Source organism: Rhea americana, unplaced genomic scaffold, assembly GCF_003343005.1.
Source record: "Rhea americana isolate MKP2758 unplaced genomic scaffold, rheAme1 scaffold_101, whole genome shotgun sequence".
Lineage (NCBI taxonomy): Eukaryota > Metazoa > Chordata > Aves > Rheiformes > Rheidae > Rhea > Rhea americana.
In genome coordinates, this window is record NW_028185051.1 from 3,223,667 (window position 1) to 3,249,730 (window position 26,064).

The following is a 26,064-nucleotide window of genomic DNA, read 5'->3' on the forward strand; positions in this document are numbered from 1 at the left end:
CAATAGTCAGTTTGACTGTTTCCACTTCAAAAAACCCTACACAATTTTACAAACAGCATCTACTTCAGATAATTTTTGTAAAGCACTCACCTACCATTGACTTCTCAATCCTGAAAATAATCACTGATTATTTTCAAGGAATTACAACACTTTTTTTCATACCTAGACTACTAAAAGAAGAAACAAAATCCAGTATCATACACGCATTCCACTTGGCTATATTAATTATTAACTATGGCTTAGATAATATGTTATTACCTAGGCCAGATTTAATAAATTATTAGCCAATACTTTAGCCACTCTAACAGACACCATGTAAAAGGAGATTTTTACTGCTGTGTGTGGAGAGTTTTGACCAATACTTTGTAGATTTTTCCTGAACTAAGTAAGATGAATACAACTGACAGTACCAAAACAAAAGAAAAATAGCTGAACACCAAAAAATAACAATTCCTTTCTTATAGATGAAACCTGATATAAGCAGAGGCAAGTAAACTGATCCAAGAGGTAAAATACAGTTTCTCTTTCTAGCTAAAGCAAAACTTTGTACCAGCAAAAAAACACGTAGAGTGTATTTAGAATCATAGAATCACAGAATCAGTAAGGTTGGAAGGGACCTCTGCAGACCATCTAGTCCAACCTCCCTGCTCAGCAGGGTCACCTACAGCAGGTTAGGCAGGGTTGTATCCAGGCAGGCCTTGAAGATCTCCAGAGAAGGAGATTCCACTACCTCTCTGGGCAACCTGTGCCAGTGCTCTGCCACTCTCACAGGGAAGTAATTCCCCCTCACGTGCAGACGGAACTTCCTGTGCTTCAGTTTCTGCCCATTGCCTCTTGTCCTGTCACACGGGACAACTGAAAAGAGTTTGTCCTGGTCCCCTTGACACCCTCCCTTCAGGCACTTGTACACATTGATAAGATCCCCTCTCAGTCTTCTCTTCCCCAGGCTGAAGAGGCCCAGCTCTCGCAGCCGTTCCTCATAGGGCAGGTGCTCCAGCCCTCTGATCATCTTYRTAGCCCTACGCTGGACTCTCTCCGGTATTTAAAGAATTTACAATGTGTCATCATTTTAATAAAGCCCAAATAATGAAGTACTTGGGAGTTTACAAATCTCATACAAAATGCTCAGCATGCTCTCTAGTCTGAAAACCTACCTTTCCCCTAACCTTGCTAGAAATTCAATGCTTCTCCAACTAAAAATTCAATAGCGCAATGGATTTTTTTGCCATTGAAGGCTAGCTGGTAACTACAGCAACACAATCAAGTAGTAAAAACATTTAATTCTCCATGTTTTATATTTAATCCAATATAACTGGAATTACCGTGTTTTATACTGGGTAATGTCTAGGTGACCTCTGGGGCTCAAAAGGAAAGGATTTAGGATTGTTCATAATTTTCTGTCAGTCAGAGAAAGGCAAGGAAAGCATAACTTGAAAACAAAGTTACTCACAGTGGCCCTATTAGAAGTTTAGAAACCTGAAAAATAGGATATCAGCAGATGGAAGAATAAGGATACCGAYAGGCTAGAAAGAAACACAGGCTCAAATCTTCTTTGTAATTTTAACTCAAACTAGGACAAAGAGAGACAGTGTACTTTCTCTTTTGTCCAGGCCTGCAGATGGAAGCAACTGTGTACATAGATAGCACTTAACTCACATGAGTTGGGTATCACCCAAGAACTCACACTGTAATTTTCCACATATTTTTTAACTCTAGGATCTTAATATTAAGACGGGCTTACAGAGATTATAATTGTTCCTCTATCTAGGGTTCTCCAGAGCCATTATTGAAGCGTACCTCATTTGGCTACCAAGATAAGTTGGTAGAATATATTTACACTTGAAAATAGGTTTCAGAAAATTTCTTATACATCTGTACAGCCAGGTAGAACTAAAAGAAGAATTATGTAAACATTTAGCAGTGCTCATGAAGTGATTATGCAAAATAATTCATTTTTAGTACTTACCGTCCAAGTTTCCATCTTCTATTTGCAGTTGCAATGCTTTTGATTTGGCACTTAATTCACTGTGAAGTAAATGAAACTATGTTAGGTCTTTGCATGCAAGTATTTTAATTCCCTTCTCATTTATGAAGTTTTCCCCTTCCCTTTCTAGTTGCCAGCACCACAACTTCTCTTATCCTGCACTAAGCTGAAGCAGGCAGAATTGTTAGAGTGCTGGGAATGCTTTGCCCAGTTTCTCTTGGCCTCAGATAAGACTGAGGGAAGGCATTTTGGTCAGAAAGCAAGTTTGGGTATCTCCAGCATTGTTACAAAATGGCAGTTGCCCAAGATTTCAGAGGCTTTTCCTCTGCCCAGTAGCTTACAAACATTGCTGTTCAAGCTGATGCTGGTCCCTAGTCTGATTACTATAAAAAAGCCTTAAGAAGCTGTTTTATTCTTGAAAGTGAGTTTTTCCCAAATTTCTAAGTTGAGAGGCTGGAACAGGTCAATTAACAACTTAGTCAAGGCTGGGCAGTATCCTGCCAAAGCGGGAAAGTGTCCTGCRGAAGCAGGATGGAAGCAAGCAAATAAAGGATGGAACAAGTCTTATATGAAAAGAGTGAGCATAACTTTTCCAAAATAAGGCTCAAGAACATTTCAAAGAATAAGAATCAGTTGCTATGTAACAGAACCAGTATGAACTATTAGCAGAACTACTGTCATTTGTAATACTTTATGAGACGGATTAGGCAAGAGATRCAAAAACTTTCCCTCCACTTAAGCCTGTGAAGCAAACTCAGTACCTACTGAGGAAACTTCTAATAAAACTTTATATCTTTTTCAGTACATATTCTACCAAAAACCTTGAGGGCATGCATGTATGTATTTTGTTTTTCTATGTTTCCAAATCAGGATGATGTGATGTTGGCTGCAGACATCTCACATGCATCAGATGCCTTGGGATGTTATCTGTGTACCAGCTTTCAACCTTTCCCTGCCACTATCATGACCTTCTGTACCTCTAGAAGTTCAAAAGAAAGCACCTCAAAGGTATCAATTGCTCCTCTTCCCTATAAAGCTAAAGCAGAGACTGACACAGTGGTCAGCAACACTGGTCTTCAAGCTACTGAGATATTTTATTTGAAGGAAAAAAAGGGAGGGGGAGAAATGAACATGAAAGAAAGTATGCAGACAAATCCTGATCATTTATCTTTAAAAATCCCACAGGACTTCCCCAAGCTTACTTCAGGCACTTTTAAAAAAAATACCCAACACCACGGAAAACCCAGCATTAACCTTAGTGTGAAGGCCAAATTCCAGCCAACTTAGTCACATCCTGCTTGCTTGCCCTCTCTCTGCACTTTCAATAGGAAAGGGCATTCTTATAAACTTCCTGTCCAAGAGCACTAGGTAGGTATCTGTTCTGCGACACTGAACAGACATGCTGCTCCACCAACAGATGGCTGAAGTGATTCACAAACCCAGTGGGTGAAGCACTTTGAGATACTCCAGAATAGAAAGCTGCTACAAAGTGAGTTTGTTTTTCTTACTATGGGAAAGAAATCACATCATGTTAATCCCCAAGTCTTGATGGCAACATAGCACACTGCCACAGAAGAATACAGTCTGATCTGCGGCTTTCCATGAAGTCTTAGATGCTTGAAGCTAAAACTAGGCTATGTAAAAACATACAAAACCAGCTGATACCTTGTAGATTTAACACTATCTATCACTACAGTCTAGGAGCATTTTCGATGTAAACGGTAAAAAAAAAAAAAAAAAAAAAAGTCACTGGACTGCACGCGTCTTAAGGAGGAAAGCTTCCTAGCTGTTTTTCTAGTTGGCAGAAAGATGAGAAGCAGGAACACACACAGGCCATATTTCTCCATCTGACAACATTAAAAAATGAAGCCTTTCAGTGTGGTCATACAAAATTAACTTTTCTTTGCTGTCTGTAGTGATTTCAGATCTCCCCCAGCTCTCACACATTCAAGGGGACCAGTGTTCTTTAAGTTCTATGCAACTCCAGATGACCAGTCTGGTGCCTTCTTTTACATCAAGCACCCACCCCCAACCCAGCATACCCATTTCTGCAGTGTGCACACATGTAAAATTCACAATGAGCAACAAGAAAGATCTGTGCACTGAACACTCACTGCCCCTCAAAGTTGTGGAGAAGCATGCAAAAGTTCAGAGCATTCTCAAGAAGAGCACTCAGCACTGACAGGAGCAGCATCAAATACACATTCACTTTCTTACAAGCTAAGCCTCTGCTTTATGAGAGAAGGAATGCATACAGCGGATGCCAGGTTGCGACCAGACAGTGAAGAAAACATCATAAAAGAAACCAAGTAGCACTATTCTTTAATATCCATCTCTCTCTATATATATATATTAAAAAAACATACATATATTTTGTGTGTGTATGTATACACATACATACACATATACAGAGAGAGAGAGACGGAGGAAGGGAGGGAAGGAGGAGTGAAACTGCAGTGGGATAGGAAAGCTACAGAAACAAAGGCACCAGGTGCATCTCACATGAATACCCTGGTTAAAAAAAAGCTGCATCTGCAGTACATCACATGGCAGCATCTCTTCCTGTTTTCCTGGGAAGCTGCTTGTGCTTTCACATGTTCGCATCTAAAGCCACTAGAGAAACTCACCTTTGATCCACTCCATCAATGGCTCCCACACTCAACTCAAACAATACAGAAGCTACCAAATATTTTCTGCTCTGCCACTAAAAGGCAGAAATGAAAATAATTTTAGAACTGTTTTCTTTTGATTGTGTGTATAGAAGCTGTATAAATCACAAAACTGTGCAAGCCACCAAAATCCTCATTTTTATTCTACAGAAAGATCTGGTTAGTTTTACTCTCTCCTTTTAGTAACAGTTACCATTCTTTCAGATGGTCAAWTTTTTCCACACATTTGTATTTCCCATTGGAGGGAGGGGTGGGAGAGAAATCACACTTTCTGAAACGCAGTTTTCAAGAAAAAATGAACTCAAAACCTTGCCAACACCTTTTTTTTTTTTTTTGGCACTTACTTAAAGCACAGGGTAATTTATCATGCCTGTCATTGCTATCATTTAATAAAGTCAGATATTTGCCAGGGAAGATCTAGACCTATTTGATCTCTTATCCATGAAAAGAGTAATTAAGTATCCTGAGGTCCTTACTAGTGCCAGATTTCTGAGGCCACCTGACACACTTGACAGGACATATTTCAAAATATCATTCTTCCCTTGAAACCTTGCATAGCTTAAAGAAAAAAAAAATTTTTTTGCTACGAAAGTGTTCTCAGTAGGTAAGTTACTTACAAGATAAACTCTTCTTTCCAAAAGAGATTTGCAGCATTTTTGGCTACAGAGCTGGAAAACTTCTGTATAGGGTCATTCAACTGAAGTATACACACAAGGTTTGTGCTGCCTATAAGGAGAAAGAACAATCAATATCCGGGTATTAATATTCCATCATCAGTAGGCACACTTACTCAAAAGAAAGTAAGACTCTCACCCTTATGCACTGCCCATTGAACAAACTATTGCAAACACTTCCTCACCCACCCATAGAATAAATTTCCATTCAGTTTGTACTCCATCTGCATTAATGGCTGTGGTCAAGACTGGGTCATCATTGTCCTGTAGACTGCTCAGCATAGTGTAAAACACGACGACCTGATTTATATTCTGGCACGAAGCAAAAAGTTGCATGAAGGCATAAAAAGACAAAATGCTAAAAAAAAGATCAGATGTTTTCAAAGTTCGTACTGGGCAAACTCACAGTGGTTTCTTCAGAAATCAAAGTTTTTTTTTTAAAAAAAAAAAATTTTTTTTTAAGCAAATGAACAGTCACAGCAGTGTTAATTAACRGTGGCTTTAGGGACTGTAGCTTTTAACAAATCCACGGCATTTTAGAGTCTTGGTCTGTAGATCTATATCCTGATCTTGCAGCTTGGTAGAGTCACTAACTGGCATATTGGAAKAGTTACACTGCTATTCCACAGGGAAATAGTTTGCACAATGCGTTGCTTATAAAATAATTTCTTTTGTTTGTTTTTTACAGCATCAGAAATCATCAGTCTTGGAGTACCAAAATATCAAGGAGAGCARCAAGAAGCTCAGTACTGACTTTGTGCAAATCAAACACAAGATATACTGCCTCTCATTCTCTAGAAGAATCTAGGTTTATATTTAGTATCATCAACTTAAAATTATCCTCTGCTGGTGTATCTGGGCTGTGGATGAGCCCTATCACAGGCACACGAGCAGCTTGAGCCTGGCAAGGTTATTAGAGGAGACAAAGCACTATGTACATGCAGCGTATTTGTGATCTAACCCTGGAATAAGTAGTTTAGCTGCTTTCAMAGCATGCTGAGCCTGAGTTAATGAACCTGGGGCAGTTTTCTGTGGAGCCAGCCATATGTCTCTGTGGCATGCTTCTGCTGCCAGCAGTGCTAAGCAGCCTGGTGCAGAAACACTTGCATAGCTGTGCCTGGAATCACACTGGAGCCACCGACTGAGTGATAGCGAAACAAGGTATTTCAACATCACTGCCCTGCACTCTCTGGTCTACACAACTAACAGTTTTTTCCTTTATATCAGAAATCGCATTTTTCCCCAGTTGATGTACTGTGGACCATATGATTCTAATCTAGGACATATGTTGGTTTATATATGTAAAAYAAAACGACAAAAATAAGCACAACCTATAAGCAAAGGCCAATTCTGCCACAGATTGCTCGCCAGTTGAGCTACTATGCCTATGGGCAAGCCACAAGCGCCTATAAAACAGGTTAGCAATCCATGGTTTATCTTAATGATCCAGAGAACACCCTCTCTCCTTCCCCAACCCACCGCATATCTGTGCAGCTTAGTCTGCAATGTTGCAGACTCTTACTGCGTCTTGGTGAGCTGCAATGTGATGATTAATGACTGCTGCAAGGCAATGCCAAGAAAAGGAAGGGAACAATAATTAAAAGGCAGCAGGCCAAATCCAGAAGCTAGCATTGCCAGCTGTGCAATATTTCCATTGCATTTAAAGTGAGTGACCAGCTAAACCCCAGTATGTAGATTGATTTCTCCTACTAAATTCCAGAGCTGCTAAGGAAGCAGCAAAATTTCCTCCATTTCCTTTYAGAAGAACAAATGATTATTTGGATGTAAAGATCTGAGTTATCACAGCAGAGCATAATAATTGTCCCCTCTTCCCCTCATTTTCAAGGAGGGGGAGGAATATATGTAGGAATGCTTTATCATATGCACTCCATGCTTATAAAGGTAACTCATGACTTTTAAAGGCACTTCAAATTAGGTTGCCCTCCCTCACTCCTTCAAAAAAGGGGCAAGCAGAGGAAGCCAAAAATGATCAGCTCTTTTGAAAAGCTTAGCTTGCACTATGGAATTGTGGCATAATAATGAATTCTTAATGATTTTTTAAAACAATCTACAGTTTCCAGCATGGTTTTATTTATACTTGACAGTATAAAGTCTGAAAAGACTTCCAGAATAACTACAAAAATAAATTGTTTCTAATAAACAGTCTGTAGAAAGTTTTAGAGAAATCACTTCCAAACAGGATGAGCAAAGTAGCATTATGCAACAATCTGGGGCAGAAACTTATTGTACCTCACTGAAAAAAAGAGTACTGCAAGTAGGATATTTATCCAAAATTAATGCCTTCACCATCTTAGCAGCCACAAACTGCCACTAAAAAAAAAAGTTAGAGTTGTTAGTGACCATCAGTTACAGGACCTCAAATTCGCATTTTCTGTGACAAAATCTGAAATATGCTTGTTCATGCCTCAAGCCATGATGCAGGCATGCTTGCACTTGAAGAAGATTTAATACTTGTTAGACAGGCTTGGAGCTTCTTTCCTAAGCCAACAGTGAAACTTCATTAGGTAGTGACCTCTTTTTTGGCTTCATTCTCCATTTGAGCCTCCTTCCCCCCCTCCCCCCCCAAAGATACTTTATTGGAGGAGAAAAAGCAATGACAACAAAATACAACCTTTTAAGTTTACACAAAGGAGGAGAGTTTTAGATATATCAACAAATARCTCAAAGTAAAGCAGCTGTAAAAATACAGTAATACTGAATCAAACAAACTTCACTGCTATCAGCTTAATGAAGAGTTGGTTTGGAGCCTGCCCCTCCATCTTGGGTATACTTAAAGAGGTAACTTTGAGAAATTAAAAATAAACTCCAGAATAATAATCAACCCATTTTCTAAATTATGCTCAATGTGTTAAAAAAGGATGGATTTTTTTTTTTTTAACAGAACGATCAAGATGTTTAAATAATCAAGCAACCTAAAACATACAGGCTTTTTATAAACATGACTAAATCCATCTACAGCAAATGCTTACAGCTTGTTTTGGGACAAGTTTGTAAACTACAAGTGAACTACCAAATGATTTCAGCAGAAAAAAAAACTCAGCTTGAAAATGAGCAGCATCATATGGACTACATTACCTGCAGCATTTTGATCAGTTAGTTTTACCGTGATGTTCTTTACTAGTAGTTTCAGTTCATGAGCCCTTGGAGGTTTAGGTGGACTAGTGCCCTGAGGGACAACGCTTATGTTTTGTACATTCTGTGAAAAGCAAGCAAAACAAGAAGGATCGTGCATACGCAAATACCAAATATTATAACTTCTGTCACATTAATATAGTGAAGTAGACATCTGATGTGGTGTAACATCAACAAATAGCCACATGGAATTATAATCACAAAGTCTTCAGTGTCAGAGGCTACGTTATTTTAAGGTTTGTGTTCCAGTTGTTTCTGATCACTGAATTGTGCTAAACTTACTCAGTCGTGGGTCAGGAATAGATAATAAAAACACTGACCAGAAAGAGACTTATCAAAAGGTTTAGGCAGGAATAAAAACTTACCTGTACCTCCTTTATATCTGTAGGCTTTGTACTCAGCACCACAGATGCGGAAACTGAACTGAAGAGGTTCTTCAAAACATCTCTGAGTGTTTCAGATATTGCACATATCCCTGCTGTCTGTCCCTAAGAAGAAACAAACAATCATGCTTCAAAAAATTAAGAGGAATAAAAGTTAAAGCAAAAAATTGATTTGGTACATCCATACTACCAAAGCTATCCAAAATTAATGTTTTGAAAGAGAAAAAGATTTCTGCTGACAACAGCAAAATGTACCAAGATACCATGCAAACCATTGCTTAATCTTAGATCTTAAGCACTAAAGGAAAACTGGAAATATGCACTAAAAAAGTCACAAAATGTTCTGAGAGTTCATGAAGCAGAACCATTACTAGCCACAAAAAGGAAAAAAAAAAGAGTTTCATTATCAGGTTATATCTTATGATGTTGTTTTAAATTTTGTTGTACTACTATGCACTTCACCAGGAGAGCAGGTCAGGTCATCAGATGAGTAGATTGGCACAGTTCCACTGATTTAATAGGAGTTATGCCAGCCTGCAACAGCTGAGAACAAGCTAATCCTGTGCTGCACAAAAAAATTATTATAGCATCTGTCTGTGACTTCAACTTTGCTAAAAAGTGCACTGTATGGATGGATAGTCATGCTGCTCCRAGAAACTGACTCGTGTTTGCCCACCCAAAAATCTCATGATAACCTGCATTTAACAACACCTGCTTACATACTTCCTCTTTGATGCATCAGAACATATCACAGATTTTGCTTATRTATGCAGCTTCAAGTAATTGCTTGTGAAGTTTATGAAGACAATGAGCCATCCCTGTGACCCTGGCAAAAGTCTGCTTTCAGTATCACAGTACTGAGAAGTTCTGTTCTGCTTAGTGTCTTAAATTGCGTGAGTTTTGAAGTTAAGTTAATCACAGAAAGCGCAGTTTGATACTCTGTTGCTCTGAACRTAGTTCAGGAAGACTCTCAGTGAGGTTTGTTCTCTATTCCTTAGGAAATCATGAAGCAGGAGACAAATCTGACCTCAACTACATGGGACTCATCCATCTTTTCTTAGCTGGAATCACATTTGAGAGACTGTACTACTACAGAACAAAGCTTTTAAGGAAAGGGAACTGATTTACAGATGTAGGTGCAGAAGAGTTGGACAATTCCATAATTACAAGGCAGAAGAAAACGTGTTCTTCTGCATGCTGTATTGTAATGAGAGCACATCTATAGCAAGTGAGCYGTGGCTGATTCAGAGACTAAGTAGTGCCTACAAGCGAAACCTTTCTGCAGAAGACCACACACATTGATGACAGGGACACTGAATTTGCATCAATGGGGAGCTCAAGTGAGGAACTGAAAGCTTAATCCTGGCATTTGAGCACTTAGACTGTGYACTATCAGCTGTCAACACTTCCCACTAGYGTACCTGATCCACATTAGTGCAGCCACACAACATAAAGCCATGAGGAGGTGACAGCTCAAGTCTGAAACAACCATCTCTGAGTAAAGCTGTACAGGTCTGCTACCCTGGACATCTTGCACCAAGGTCCTMTGCTATAGAGACCTTGGGCTCTTTGACATACTGTTCCCAGCACAAGAGAAATCACAAGAGATCACTTCAGAAGTCTCAATCACATTTTAAGTGTAGGAAAACTACATGGAATTATTTTTGCAGTTGTGAAGGTATGCTTGCAGCTTGCACAACAGGTCAAACAAATTTGGAGCAACAGCCCTTTCYCAATTATTGGAGCATTATGGAAGCACCTAGGCTGTTTCATAAAAATCCCAAGAATGTTGTGTAGAGAGCACTACCTGTTTCACTACCTTCTTCTGTAATCACCTTTTGATGATATGTAGCTACCGTTCAAAAYGTACAAAAGTATCAGTTGATTCCACTGAAAGTAGTTTTGCTTTGTTCATGCTGTGTTCCCTAAAGCAGCTGCCAAAGAAGCAGCAGCACATTTCTGCAACTTGCTGATAATATTCCACAGCTTTTAAGAAATATTAATAAAGTAAACTAGACCAAAGTCTCAGTTTCAATAATCATCTTTGTGACACATAACTAAGCAGTTATATTGTTTTAAGTTTTCATAACTTGGGAGGTGGTTTTGCTGCCCCAGAACTTACTTAAATACTGCTTGATGAAGAAAGTTGTAAAATTCAGGCCAGCTCTAATTTGCCATCAAATTGGTCTGACATTTAATTTTGATAACAATGGCCACAATAGTAATTGGACTTCTAATAGTAATTGGACTTCTATTCATAGGCATTTTCTGATATTTCCATAGTCATTGGCAAAGCAATTTGGTTAGAGTCTCTTTTCAGCCAACCTCATTTTTAGCCATCATGATTTGGAAAGAAATGCTTGACCACACCTCACTTCACTAGAAGATAAGCCATAGTGGCTTAATTGCCAACCAGAAAGATTTAAGACAACACATCTTACCTTGAGCTTGATATGGATTAGGGGTCTGCAGTCAACTACCGTGGCTARCATGAGGCACGGCAGTTCACTAAGTCACATTAACATCATAACATGTAGAACCAAGCCCTGCCAGTCATCCAGGTGCCCAAATGTAGCTCAGRTTCATCCAGTTTTTAATCAACAGAAAATAAACTCTTATTATTTTTACCTTGTCTGCCTGATGACAGAACCGCTGTGTAGATGATGATCAGCACTTAAAGTTCTTTATTTGTGCACAAATATTTCTCTCAAAAGAGGAAAAACCAAGACACAAAAGCTGTCATTAAAGTTTAGGAGCTGAACAAATTTCCAAGGTATAGCTTGCTGACGGGTTTCAGCTGTTTGCTTTCCCTCCTCCCCCAATGCTAACAGAAATTTCAAAGTGAAAATAAAACCCTGAAATATTAAGAACTTAACAGGCTTGTTCTAAAAAGCACAGGCCAAGCAGAGTGAGTTGTAACTGCTTTGTAACTCTGGCATCAGGCATCTTTCAAAAAGCAGGTTATAAAGTCRAGTCAAATACATTGACTGTGGCAGTCATTTGCATTTGTCAGTAAGTAGTTAATGATTGTTCAATATGTGGATAATCAACATGCTAGTCCAATGCACAAAGGTGATTTATGTTGCTACACATGCCAGTAGAATCTACATTAAAATACACTTCAAAGGACTTGTTTGTCTTTAGTTATGAGTTTTACATTTTTGTGTATAAAAATATGGCAACAAATTATTATGATACTAGGTCACTCAGTACAGATCTTCAGAAGCAGCTCTACTATGGAATAAAGCTAATTTTTAATGAGACCTCCAGTCAGAAAAGTGACCTTACAAAACAAAAGCAAGAGAAACATAGTGCACCCACTGTTGTAAGAAAGGCATAACRGTTACCATTCTTGTCATCCTCCCCTGGCTCCAATAAAAAGAATTATGAAAAGTAAAAGGCAGAAGAAAGGCTCAAATCATAAAGGAACTTTTTCAGGAGACTTGTAAATAAAGCCCCAGTGACTCAGTGTGTATATACTAAGGTAACATGCAAATCAGAAAGCCTCAAGATACTTTTACATCACCTACCTTTTCCTTAAAAATCTTTAGTTTTTCAGAGCTGTTTCTGACCTAGGGTTGCCAGATTCCAAGGCTGATTTAAGCTAAAGAATGGCAACTTTGTAATTACTTTGATGGGAATATCATTACAAATTTTTTAGAAGTGGTCTGAAAGAAGGTCTTTGGGAATAGCTATTTTTCACATCTTAACAAATATTTTTCATCTACATTTAAAGTCATTTGTCTGTGAAACGCTTCAGTAATCTTGAGAGATGCTCCTAGATTTCAGAGATTCAGGGTTCTGACTGATGACTCAGCAAATTTCACTAAAACAGTTTAAGACACTACTGCCAAGAGATAACTATCTTACTCTTTTACCAGAACAGTCAGCAGAAAGGAACAAGCATTTTTGCTTCAGTTGTTCCAGTYTGGGTTGGTATGTTAGCTCTAGCGACTTTCATAGTTATTCTAAAGCAATAGTTTGGGTTTTGCACTGAAGAATCTGAGACAGTTTGTCTAAGGCCTTTCCAAACCCAGACTACATTTTTGCATTAGACAATTTGTTACAACAAATAAATAAAACTTACTGACTGACCTCCTGCACTGATGGCTGGATTTCAAAATTGGTTTCAGAGGCATTAATGAGGAACCACTCAACTTTGACATCTTCTCCCTTGTCTTTCACGTAGAGCTGAAGCTGTTGATACGAAAGAAGATATGGGAGAGTGCTTTGGTATTCTTTAACGAAATGGTAAGCCACTAAGTCACCCTCCATACTAAGGCTCGCCAAAGCAAGAACAATACCAGTTTCTGAGTGAACAAATGCCACAGCGACAGTCTAAGAAGGCAGAAGTTACCTAAGCTTTGAGAATGTATGCCAGTCAAAAAAGGGCATTTTTTGTTCTATGCATTTGAGTAGTCTACCCAAAGTGCTATTTATCCAATATTCCTACTGAAGAAGCTTACTTCACATATTTATCACTTGGATTRGATGAATTGCATTATTATTAAATAATTATTTAATATTATTAAATGTTTTACCTGAGTCAAATTGAGCTTGTATGCACTTTGCAAATACAAGATGAAAACTTGAAATCACCTTTCAGATCTTGCAGCTTAGCCATGGGATTACATACAATAACAACAAAAAAAGAGAGAGAATAGATAACACTTTACCTGCAAGTGAAGTGGAGACAGTTTCACACTGTATGACTGACTTTCTGCAGTAGTGTGTGAAGTATGCAAGACATTGACAGCAAATGTAATGGAATCTCCCACAACATTACAAGAAACCACCTAAAGAAAGGAAAGGTGGGGGGAGACAAAGGAAGAGAGAAAACAATTTAGTCATTAGAAGAATGTATGGGGAAGGTAGGAAATGAATTAAGAAGGACTTTAAGCTAATAGAATTAAGCTAAATTCCGTAGACGGAAGATTTCCAGGCACTCCTTACCGCCTTCCATACATTCAGTTCTAAAAATGGTACATCATATTTTCACTTCTGGACACAGAATTTAATATCTAGCAATTATGGTATTCTCTAGAACTCCTTTTSTATTGTCATCTAATACAAAACACACACACATMTATRTATRTRTATRYRYAYACACRCACRCACTCAAAAGTTTTGAGCTTCAAAAGAAATTCATTCCTCTTCCTCTCCTGCTTCAAACTAAACATCCTATCACATGATAGCTGGTTTTACCTGACATTAGTTTCTGAATCAAAGAAGTGWTCTAAACAAGATTGCTTTTAGTGGTATCTCACAAATAGGGAACYTTGTCAGAACACTGCTGCTGTAAAGAAGAGGATTTTGGTCAAGGAATTCCAATTCCCAACAGGATAGGGAAGAACAGGAGGCTTTTAATAKCTATTCAAGTTTTTGATTAAACCAAGAAAGGCCCTGAAATTMAGTAATGAAACTAAATGTTTGAGACAAGTTTGTATGCCACTTGACTGCAATATACTTAATTAAGTACACTCCYGCACTTTTACATGCGGTAATTTAACTTGTTATCGCACCAAGTTTACAAATAGAATCATTTTTTTTCTCCCGCTTCTCTGCAAACCAATTTAGGCTCCAGAACTGCTGTTCAAAATTCAAAGAACATACAGAAAGCATCTTGCAGCACAGAAAAGCCCCTGATATAGAAGACAGAAATCATTCATTAAGGTCACAGAGAGAAATTCACTTTGCAAACAGCTAAGCTGGTTGCAGAAAGCTACTTCTCTACTGTTCCTCTGTGGCTGCTGTCTCCACAGCTTCAACATTTGAAAGGATAGTGTGAATACTCCTTAAATTGATTCAAGCAAAGTTAACCAGGTTAATGCAACGCACAAATAATTTTCTGCAAGATTCATTTGATGGAAACTCTGTACGTACGCTATTATATTTGTGTGCTTTACTGATTCATTTATGGACACTGAAATTGAAGTTGAAGGCTTTAAAATGAATCATGTACCTTCCAGAAGATCCTTATCAGTCTCCTCTTAAATATATTTCATCTTCCAGGGCTCTATAGAAGATATTATAAGAAGCACCAGAGCATTATCAAGAGCTTCAGAGYATATCCATTAAGGTAGAGACTTAATTACAAAGGAGCAGGAAAGAGAGATAGGAGCAGGAGCCAAACCAAAATCCCAAWCACACTCACAAACAGCGAGATTTGCTTTTTCAGGTTTATGTCTTTGGCCAAAGATAGTTTGGAAGTAGAAAAATACATTTCCCTCATTACTCCCATTCCTCAAAATCTAATTCCTTTGAAATTAATTTATATTCCCTACTCCTGTACAAGCAACATGAACAACCACTATATGACATAGCAGAAATGAGTTTTAAGTATTTTTTTTAAAGTAGTTAACAAGACCAAAGAGCTAACTTCCTGCTTATTTTGCTTGTAATTGARTTGAAACCCTGAATTACTCATTTTATTCATGGTGAGGATGGATTCTCAYGGCTCTTCTTTAAACACTTTGAAAATGGATAGGTTCTTCCATTTTTTGGAGTGCAGAGAAGGAAAAGGGATAGGTATTATGCAAAAGCTGCTGACACTTGCATGTCCTAAATGCAGTGGTTTATCATTCACAKACAACTGATTCACATATGCATAGGAAGTTTAGTGCACTCAGAACAAGTTGGACTTGTTGCACATTTGATGTAGAGTCTGGAATTTCTGGATGTCTAAGAACCAACTGATTCTTAGACATCCAGTAATCAATTCTTCTCAATTGATTACTATTAAAAAAAAATACACACAAAAAGACAAGTGTGGCTGGAGAGTTGGTAAATGTGTTCATGCACTCTTTTATTCTTAGATCTCACTTCTARGTAAAAAAAATGGAAACAGCTGCTCTAGCTGGTAGAACTTTTATTCTTCTTTCTCTACYGTGTCAAGAGATTAAAACCCATTAACTGATATTTTTACCATTACTTTAGGAGCATAAAACAGTAGGGTTTGAGTTTTTAATCTCCTTGACTCATTTTTTTCCTAGGTCATCTAGAAAGTCCTGCTCCCCTCTCCCTCCACTTTAAATAAAATAGTTGTGGTCCTTAGGCGCAGAGGTCTGTTCATTTCTAATTCAGTCAGAAAAAGGAATTGGTACCATGTTTGCTGGTAGAAGATAACTTATCTTTATATCAGGTGACCTCCTTCATTCTGGGGGCAGCAGGATGATTCATGAAATAGGAACACTGAGGAGAGCAGAATTCTGGGCTAAAATTAGAAGAGAAAGAGGCTCTGTCTTCATCTACGATAGTGTTACAAGTGGTGGGAAGCAGATTAAGAAGAGACCACAACTGCCACTTCCCTTTCTAAGTGACATTCCTTTAGAAGCATAGCAGATAATTTTGATAGACTAGAGGAGAAATAAATAGGCCATTTGCACCTAAACAATAACATGAAGAAAAATACTGAAGCTTCCTGTGCTATGCTCCCCTTCCTCCCCACCCTCATCCAACCAGCTTCCTCATATTCTTTTTCCCTGAACAGACAAAGAGCAATTACCAACAAAATGCACCTCACTCATCTCCTGAAACTTAGGGTGAAGCTGTAATTAGAGAATTAGAGACAAAATGTGTTTGTCAGCAGAAGAGGGCAGGGTCTAGCAGACAAGCACCCCTTTTCTGGTAAAAAGAAAAGGGAAAGAAGAAATATACACCTTCATAAGAAAACAGCAGCATCTGAACTAATAGTTGCTCTTCAGCCTCATTCATCTTCATYCCCCCTCTCTCTCACATCTCTCCATCTTAAGGACATCCTTAGTCATTGACACTTCATGTTTAGAGTTTAAGAAACCTGTTATTTCCATCGCAAACTGCTTGCACAAAATGAAACCTTTGCACCACTGCACAGCAGCCCTTGCTGGCTAATTTGGGACTCCCAGAGAGGTTATGCCCCAGTTCTTCTTTGCTATTTTACATCTGGACAAGCAAGACTTCCTGAASTAAAGACAGAGGGTGAGGTGAAGCAGCAGCACAAAGAACCTSGGACTCTTGCACCACCAAGTCCAAGATGTTTACTGCTTTCATCATCTCCGTAGCTCCAGCATTCCCATATCGTCTCCTACCACATTAACACGCCACTACCAGTGCTGCTACCTGCGCTCCCAGGTTGATCTGCGCTGCTTTGGTTCCCAGCATGTCCTCAAGCGGCCTCACTGGCAAGGCTGCCTCCTTCTCCTCCTCCTTTTCATTTGTCTGTCAACCTTCCCCATGATCAACACACTCTGGGCACTTTATCATGCCCACACCAGGGCTATTCTTGCCATTTGCTCAGCACTCTCCGGCCTCCCCCCTCACTTGCCTCTGCCTTCTGGTTGCTGTTCCTGACCACACTGGCCCTGAACTTAGGCAAARTCTCCTGGACTGGGCTCTGTTCTGTATTTGTCTGATATTGGTAYCAAGCTCTATACCGAGGTGCATATGCACAAGCACTCCTACACATCTTGCCTTCATGTATCTAAAATTGTTAGTAAAATTATGCTAAAAAAATAGGTTTCAGATAAACAATTGCGCGAATTAACAAGATTGAAAAAGCATTACAGTTGGAATAAGGTAGAAATACGCTATTTTTCTAAGACAGTAAAATGTCTAAATGTATGTATTCACAGCTATTTAAGTCTTTTTCCCCTCTTACTACTATTTTGTCCTCTCTCTCCATACCTCCACTTCTTTTTCCTTCCCTGTTCCTTGGAACAGGGCTGTAAAATTTGTATTTTTTCCCCTTCTCAAAGAAGTAGCAAAAGTTAATTCAGTTCACAGAATCAAGATGCCTCTGCTATGCCTTGAAAAAATTTCAGTTTAGGTACTGGTACCATAAAGAGTTATGCTTTACACACAGTTTTTTGTAATTTTGAATAGTCTTTCTTCCTAACCTCCCCATATAAGAAAATAGATTCTCTCCAGTAGTGAAGTGAATGGCAAGTGGCCTTGATTTAAATAGGAAATTTTTATAGTTCTTTYACTCCTCCTCCATAACCAAGATTGCATCAAAGCACACGTATAAAACTCACAGCACTGCAGGCCTTTGATTGCCTTCTTTCTTCAAAGGAATTAATTTTACTGCACATGGCAGGCAATGTCCAGACAGAGTAGGTTATTCAGGGTTCAAAAATACATATCAATAGAAGAAGTAATAAAAATCTCTAAAAMGTTTGCACAAGAGAACAAGCATATCATGAGGCATCCACAAAGTGAATGCCATAAACTCAGCTGTAGGAACCAGTAGGCAATCAGATTTAGGAACCCTACAATTCCAATTTTTGATTTGGAATACTACTCTGAGAAAGAGAAGGCACTCTTTTTTTTGGCACAGGAAACTTATCTTGTCAATGGCCACACAGATGGTTTRCGTGCTCAGCTTAAAACCTCACCATACGAAAATTTTCCTGTCAGAAACTTCTCCTCTCTTTACACAGACGTAACATTCAGCTGTTCAGAAAGAGAGTTGTATTGTCCTCCTTGGTTACCAGGGCCTAGGATTACTTCATGTGAGCTTTCCACAGCTTCTACACCATTTCCTCTCTACCCAAACAAATGACAAAGACATATTCAAGCAGAGAAGACAAATGTGGTGCCTAAYCCAGGCACTGCTGGGATGGAGTTTTAGAAGCCTGTAACAAACCAGGGTTGCAGACAAATGCAATGAGACAACCTCAGAGCCAGTTTTCCAAAATGATGATAAACACAAAACAGAAGGGTGAAGACAGGGTGAGTGATGGAATGAGCGCATGAAGAAAGAAATTTCCATATAAGCAGCAGATGTAAAACAAAATTGATAGAACAAGTGAATTTTTCTATTCCTCCAAGACTGACAAACACACAAATTCAAACCAGGGAAGAAGAGAGGCAAGAAGGAAAGAAAAGGAAGGGAAAGAAGGAGAAAGGAAAAGAGGAAGAGAGGGAAGAAAAAAAAAGGAGGGTAGTACAAGGAAAACAGGACAGGAAGAATTTTTTAATCAGCCTATCAAGTCAAGTGAGCACCAAATGGTAGGAGGACAAGAAACAGTACTCATATTTTAAAAGAGGAAAAATAACTAGCAGAAATATTGGTCTGTTGGCTTAGCCTCACAAACACACAAATGTTTACAACTGATTTGGAAGACAGTGTAGCTGAAGACAGAGACAAATGGAAGACAGTAACACATAAGAGAGGTTTGCCAGTTCGTACCACAGTAACTCAGAGAGAGATTCACTTGACTAGACACAGGTATATATTACTGTGAAGGTTGCCTAACATATCCCAGACATTTGCACAGGGCTGACAGATGTGACCCAGAAGCTATAGGAGGCCCACATACTTCGGCAGTAGCAGCTGGAAGCTAGGCAGGATACCTGACAGCGCCAAAATCAGTCTTCTCTCCAGTTAAGCAGAGCCTAACTCTGATGTCTTCCTTTGAGAAGAATTATGTCATTATGTTGTCAGGTTTAGTAAGTCTTCCTGTAGGTTACCCCACTGATAATTAAACTTGGACTTGTTCACATTTTAAGGTGAACAGGGATGTGTTTGAAAGGGAAAGAAAAGCACAGCAGCCAAAAGGTGAAAGCTGCTAACCTGGAAGCAAGTTACAAGGGAGCTTGTCAGCTTACTCTATTACATAGTTCTGTCCAGAAGTCCTCAGTATAATCTGCCGAAGTGTGATGCTAAGGAAAGGAAGTTAGAAGCAGCAATATACAAGAAAAGTAGAACACCACACAGAAATGCTGAAAAACCTTGAAGACTAGAAGAAATGTAATTTGTAATACAAAGCATCTGAATATGAAGATTAATAAACACTACCATGAAGCAGAGCTTATCACTAGGAGAATGACAAAGGAAGAAAGACCTGGATGCATTAAGTCAATCACAGTATGATGCAGCCATGAAAGAGGCAGATGGGATTTTTAAAACACACGAAGAAAGTACTTTCAGAGATACCAAAGATCAGTAATTTCAAAGCATGATGAGACCTCATCTGTAGCGCTGTGTGTCACTTAGACATCAAGTTCAAGAAGAATTTAACTGGAACAAGCGTGGAGATGAATGCACTTCTAAGGCAAGCCCACCTCATAAAAGAGGACTTAGGGAACAACTTATTTACCCAAGCTAAACAAAAGCTGGAAGGAAATATAATTCCTTGATGATATATTTACTGACAGTAATCACCAGGTAAGAAAAGTAAACACACTAGGGATAAAGGATTATAATAGTACAGGGAAGGGGGAAGCAAAGAAAAAGAAAGCTATGTGGTCCTTGATTCTATTTAGGCTTGAAAGAGACAGCCATTAGAGCAGCAAAGCTCTAGGACAACTTTTCAAGCAGAAGAGGGAGTTAATGGACAATAGGAACCGCACATGATGGTCAGGAAGCTTCACTCAAAAAAATGCCTGTAATGGCATGGCTCAAAAACAAACAGAAACAAACACACATACGAAATTAGCAATGAACCCCCGTCCGTAYCGTAGTGTTCAAGATGACAGTCATTTTTCCTGGAGCTCAAAACAGCTTTTGCTTCACAATGTCTTTACCTGATTCAAAATGGAACTAGAAGGCCTAACTTCCCAGTGCAACTCTAACATCAGCTGCCAGTTTACAACAGGATGACTGGAAATGAAGTAATGAAGATAAAGCTGCGATAGTCATGTGGTTGAACAAGGCCTTCTCAGGCATGCTGCACAGCCCATCTGAAAACAATACCTCTCAYGAGCCTATAAAATAGTCTTCTTTTCTCTCCACCATTTCTTCTAGCAAGATTCATAATACAAAAGTTAACTTGAAGCTTTGATATTTGTTATTGCTTGACACAAGACAGTGATTCCTTGATTAACAATTTATTATAACTTGTTGAGGGAATGCTGAACAGTGGGTGCTCTTGAAGGTATTTTTTCCCCTTTTTGTTGAAGCACAAAGCTGGAAAAAGAGGGAGACTTCTGTCTTGTTTTGTAACCTTTAAACTACAACATAAGTTTGCTCTGTCCAAACCTTTCTCTGACAAATTCCAGACAAGAGAGTCAGCTTTTTGCTGTATGTTTTTTTTTTTTTTACTGTCAAATTCAAAGCCTCTAGAAATAATTACAGTAATGGAAAGATTGGCAGAATTAGCTAAGGATACTGCTAATGCTTACTTTAATAAAGTAAACCAACCAACAACATACAGTGAAAATAGGCCACTTCACTCTATGTATTTAAGCTGTGGCCCAAGCCAGTTAAAAATCTGGAGTAAAGACTATATATAAATAGAGGCTTTGTCGAAAAGTAGCATGGTGCAACCATCATTCACAGAGCTGCTCAGCCACCATCACAATGTGTGCCACGCTCACAACAAGGAACTTCCCCAACTGTGTTTGCATCACTGCGTTGTGGGACGTACACCAGTTTCATACCTTTAAGCTTCTTCAAGGAAAGGACAGCATATATTATACCTAAGGACTGCATGTGTCAGTGCATGTCCTCATCATAACCAGAACCACCAGCAGTAATATAATAATTACAGTCTGGTTGGTAATTCCATACTGTTTTGGTGTAAGATTGCATGCAAGCGTTACAGTCACGAGGCTCATGCCTGGTGCCATGTGGGCTCATCACCTGGGTGTGCTCAAAGGCCCAACATCCAAGAGGACAAAGGACCACCCACAACAAAACTCAAATACCACAGTGCTTTACCAACATAAACCTGCATTACACCATTACAGATTGCATATTTACTGCTGTTTTGACCTCCCACCCTCAATCCTCTATTCCCTTTTGTGACCACAACCTCTCTGATGCAAGGTCTTGAAAATATGTTTTTGAAATGATATGCAATAAACCAAGCCCCTGGCTGCTGACCAAAGCACCTGTACACTCTTGCCACACAGATCACAAGTAAAGAACCATGCTGAACTGGTTAGAGTAAAACATCTTGTGCCAGGTGATGCCTCAGGCAAGTGCAGAGCTCTGTGGAATGCTACAACATTGATAAACATGCAGCATATGGTCAAAAACTACACTCAGAGCCAGTCTCACCATAGTGAGTTACAAACTCACAACATAAATTAGAGTTTGGACAAGGTGCAGAGAGAGATTTCTACTTCACATTAAATACTCTAGTACTACTTGCAAAGATAGAGCAGTTTAAAAAGAAAGGGAAAAAAACCTTTAGATCCTTGGTATTATTTAAGGAGTATGTCAGAGAGAAAGCTGAGGACTAAAATTGAGGAGTATGTCAAAGAGAAAATTAGTGCGTGAGAGGAAAACTCCTGAGGTGGTTCAAGAAAGACCACCTTTAAGGAGGGAGGGAAAGTAACTACCAGAGTGCCACTCTACGGTTATTATATCCTGAAATCCAAATAAATTATTCAAGTTATACCTTAACTGAAAGAGTAAGAACAATTCAGAGAAATTTTTCCAGCAGCTGTCTACAAGATTATGGAAATGGTTCTGGGACAGTTCAGCACAGCCCAGTTTACATTAGCAAAAATGTCATAATTCAATACATTTTAAAATGTGCTTGTATATGTTTAAGCTCCTGTGAAACCACATTCAGTTCTTGGCCCAATAACAGCTCAATTAGCATGCTGAAATGGCTCAACCCAAGGTCAAACAAGCACCAAAGACTGCACAAGGCAGGGTGTGGGATCACAAAACCACAGGTGAGGGAGAGCAAGAGAACAGCCCTGGAGCACCCAGCAGTTAAACTGGCTTAGGCTGCCATAGAGACACAAATCACCTGCTTCTGCTACCCGAGCTATCCCAGCCTAACCATGGAAGCACGGAGCACCACAAACAGTAACTTACCTTGCTGCTACGGCAATCAGAATACTTAAGCTAGATTTAAGCAATGGAAAAGTTAACTTAAGGACTGAATCCAGGACCACGACATCACGCTTCAGTTCTGTTGTGCAGGCAAGACCAAAGGGGGTTTTAGCCTTAAGTTGCTGCTGCTTTGTGACCTAGTCACAGGCACTGTGTTCTACACGCCAGCTAAGCCTCACCAGCCCCTACTGCATTTTAACATTGATACTCATATAACGGCCAAGGCCACCTAGCAGGCTGGAACGTTGCAATTCATCTCACATGCAAATACATTTGCAGCCCTGCACACTTTTCAACAACATTTTAGACAGCACGCTGCCACAAAAAGCAGTGTTTTTCTGCTGTTACTCACTACCATTTATTTGTAGCACTTCTTTCTTTGTGCTGGCTTCACACATTATACAAAACACTATTTTAAAATCTGTCATTCTCCTCTCCTTACAATTCCCCTCACACTGACATCTCTTCCAGCAGCACTGAGTAACACTAACACCAACTCTAAAGCCCTCCCAGCTCTGCTCTCTCTAGCCCAAATTGCTGGGGCAGGGAGCATTGGTAGGAAAAAAAAAGAAGAAGAAAAAAAGAAAGAAAAAATAAACACCTTTACATGCTGGCAGTCCCTAGCTACTGCACCACCAATTAGGGTGTGACTGGTATGATGTATATCGGGCAGATAAGCATGCATATTTTTCAAAGGAATCATAGTATAGCTGCTTAACATCAAAAACAGACAAGCAAACTGGAATAACAAAGCAAAACTAGAAAAAAGTACCAGGCTAATTTGATTCAGGTGCCTACCGTCAAGTGCCAGTTCAGATGTGACTATTAGTTAAAACAACCAGGATGAAAATGCAGAAGCTATCATTGCTAATAAGCATACATATTTTTTCCTTCTAATGTATCTCTGTATCATTTTAAGAGCCACATTCTGCCTCATTTCAATATTGCATGTATTAGGTATGGAGAAAACAACTTCCCAGGATGTGCTGAGGGCATTTGTGTGGGAAAAATTGAGACAATTCTCACTGAATAGTAGGGCCAGGACTTCACCCCTAAAACTTTGCACCTGCTTTGTTGATCCTTATCTGCTTGGGACTGATGAAGCAAAACTTGTAATCAGCAAGTCGAACAGCAAGAGACAGACAAAGACACTTTAGTGCCCCAGAGCAGAAGCATCCCTACCCTTCCTCATGAATTCCCCACCTATGCTTCAACAATAGGATGGGGAAGCATAAGATTGAGGGCGGGGGCTAGGAGGGGAAGAAGGCTGCTGTATGAGTTCATTAAAGGCCTATGAACAAACTTGACATCACTCTGTTTATTGTTCATTTAGCAGAAGCCCTGCAGTGCACACTGCTCATGACTTGCAAAAGAAGTGAACAAATGCAAAGAGTTTATACAGGTTAATTAGAGAGGCAGTCTCTTACCAGCCTTAGGTCAAGCATGAAGAAGTATTACAACACAAAACTCCCGCTGACACTAACAAGCAAAGAAGTCACGCTTCCTACTTAAAAGTAAGCTGAAAATAAAAGAAAACACATGAAGTTTACCTTCTCTTGTGCTGACTTTACAACACTAACAACTTCTTTAACTGCTAACTCAAGTGGTTCCGGTGGGTCATGGTTCTCAAATGTAATCAACTGTGAATCCTAAGAAAGAAGAAGGAAAAAAAGAAGCATTACTTTATTAGGTGATGCAATTATCACTTGAAAACGAGTGACAAAAATTTGTTATCAGAAAAGTTCCTGGAAGAACCAGAGACAGAATTGCAAAGGTATGTCAAAACTTGTTTATATTAATTGCACTACACCTCACTACATAATACAAGGCAGAACCTAAAAACCTATACTTAGGACACGAATAAGCTTCATTACAACTCATCTTTCACTGTAGCAGAATATCAGGGTACGCTGCATTTTTGGCTTGGCCTAATAACTGAATTAATACATTGAAAAAAAAAAAAGCTCCAGTAGCCTATGCCAAAACTAAGAGAACTCAAATACTTTTTTGCAGAGATGAGGGAAGAAACCCTTTCCACTACCCCCTCAAACCCAACCTTATATGTGAAGATTAACAGTGGTGACAACTACTCAACGTTCAGATACACAGCAAGAGAAAAACACCAAACACACGTTTTTTGCAGCAAGGCCGCACTTTCAGGAACATCAGCAACTGCATTTCGCACATGCTGCACACACGCAGCGGCCAGTGCTGCTTTCCCAGTCACCCTAGGTCGTTTSGTTTTGGTGCAGCAGCGCCCACACGCAGGAATTTCATTAGCTGCGCGATGCCGACATTGTTCTGGGAGCCTGACAGCGGGAACAACACCAGGCTGCGGTGCCAGGCAGCGAACTCATCCAAAGYGAAGGCTCCAGCTGCTCTCTTAAGAAGGGAGGGTGAGCGTGTGTGTGCACAGGTCTAACTCGCTTTGGTCTCCCTTTGGGGACAGCGTGCTGCTGTTTGTTTCTAGCTCRTTACAGTTTCTAGCACCTGTTCCCAAAGAGTCTTAGGTGGCTTCTTCTTTTGCACAAGCACAAAGCAAACCTTGCTTTCTTAGCACCACACACACTTTTCTGGACTGCGCGGTGAAATTTAAAAGGGTAGGCAAGGTAATTTTCACTTTTCCTTTTCRCTGCCCTAGTTTACAGTGCTGCCTGGAAAGAGTTAAACAGCACTCTGCATGCATACCTTCCCCCCAGCACCTAACAGGGAAGCCCTCTGGCGCAGCCCACAAACGAATTAGCTCTCTCGAAGACCTATGCGGAAGGCTACACACAAATTTGGAGGCTTCAGCTACACAACACTTCCTAGACCCTTTAACCCTGGCTTTTTCCACTGACACAGCGAGGATTCAAATCCTCACGACCGGGGAATTAGGCTGTCCCGGCCTCCTCTAACCTCGCCGCCTCTCAGGGCTGGCTGCATCATTATAAACGGCTGAGCAACATGTCACATCACGTCCTCTGCAAACAGAGGGGAGGAAGGAAAGGGGCTGGACAAGTTTTGTGCATTCCTGGCCGAGTAGGTCRAAACAAGCAAGCGAGCGAGGACGGAAGCCCCCACCACCCCGCGGCCATCCGCGGCGGGCGAGCCCTCCGGGAGCACGGCTACCAAGGGCCGCTGCGCGGGACGCAGACGAAGCCCGGCCGTGGCAGCTGTTTGCCGAACGATACCGGCGGCTGCTGGAGCGGGAAGTTTCCGCTGCCGACGTCCTCCCGGCTCCCGCACGAGGTTATCGGTGGCGGGCAGTGACAAGGGGCCGCGCAGGTCGCCTGCGTGCGCCCACCTTGGGCCACCTCTTCCCTAGGAACTGCTACCTAAATGGCAACCAAATATATCCGTATATACACATATATATTTCACAATACGTATTTTCACACGCACACGTATATATATATATATGTACGCCCTGCTGCAGCGGCGGGACGCT

At 39.9% G+C, this 26,064-nt stretch overlaps 1 protein-coding gene across 1 annotated transcript in view; it reads right to left on the reverse strand.

Moving 5' to 3' along the window:
- The window catches only part of C2CD2 (C2 calcium dependent domain containing 2), a 44,531-nt gene that overhangs the window by 16,166 nt on the left and 2,301 nt on the right, over nt 1-26,064 (reverse strand). The window contains exons 2-9 of the mRNA XM_085305275.1: nt 25,808-25,951; nt 24,185-24,283; nt 13,540-13,659; nt 12,959-13,060; nt 8,846-8,968; nt 8,424-8,544; nt 5,271-5,379; nt 1,967-2,025 (exon numbers count right to left, since the gene is read on the reverse strand). Coding sequence (XP_085161401.1) covers nt 1,967-2,025; nt 5,271-5,379; nt 8,424-8,544; nt 8,846-8,968; nt 12,959-13,060; nt 13,540-13,659; nt 24,185-24,283; nt 25,808-25,951 — 877 coding nt within the window. The remainder of the gene's footprint in view (nt 1-1,966; nt 2,026-5,270; nt 5,380-8,423; nt 8,545-8,845; nt 8,969-12,958; nt 13,061-13,539; nt 13,660-24,184; nt 24,284-25,807; nt 25,952-26,064) is intronic.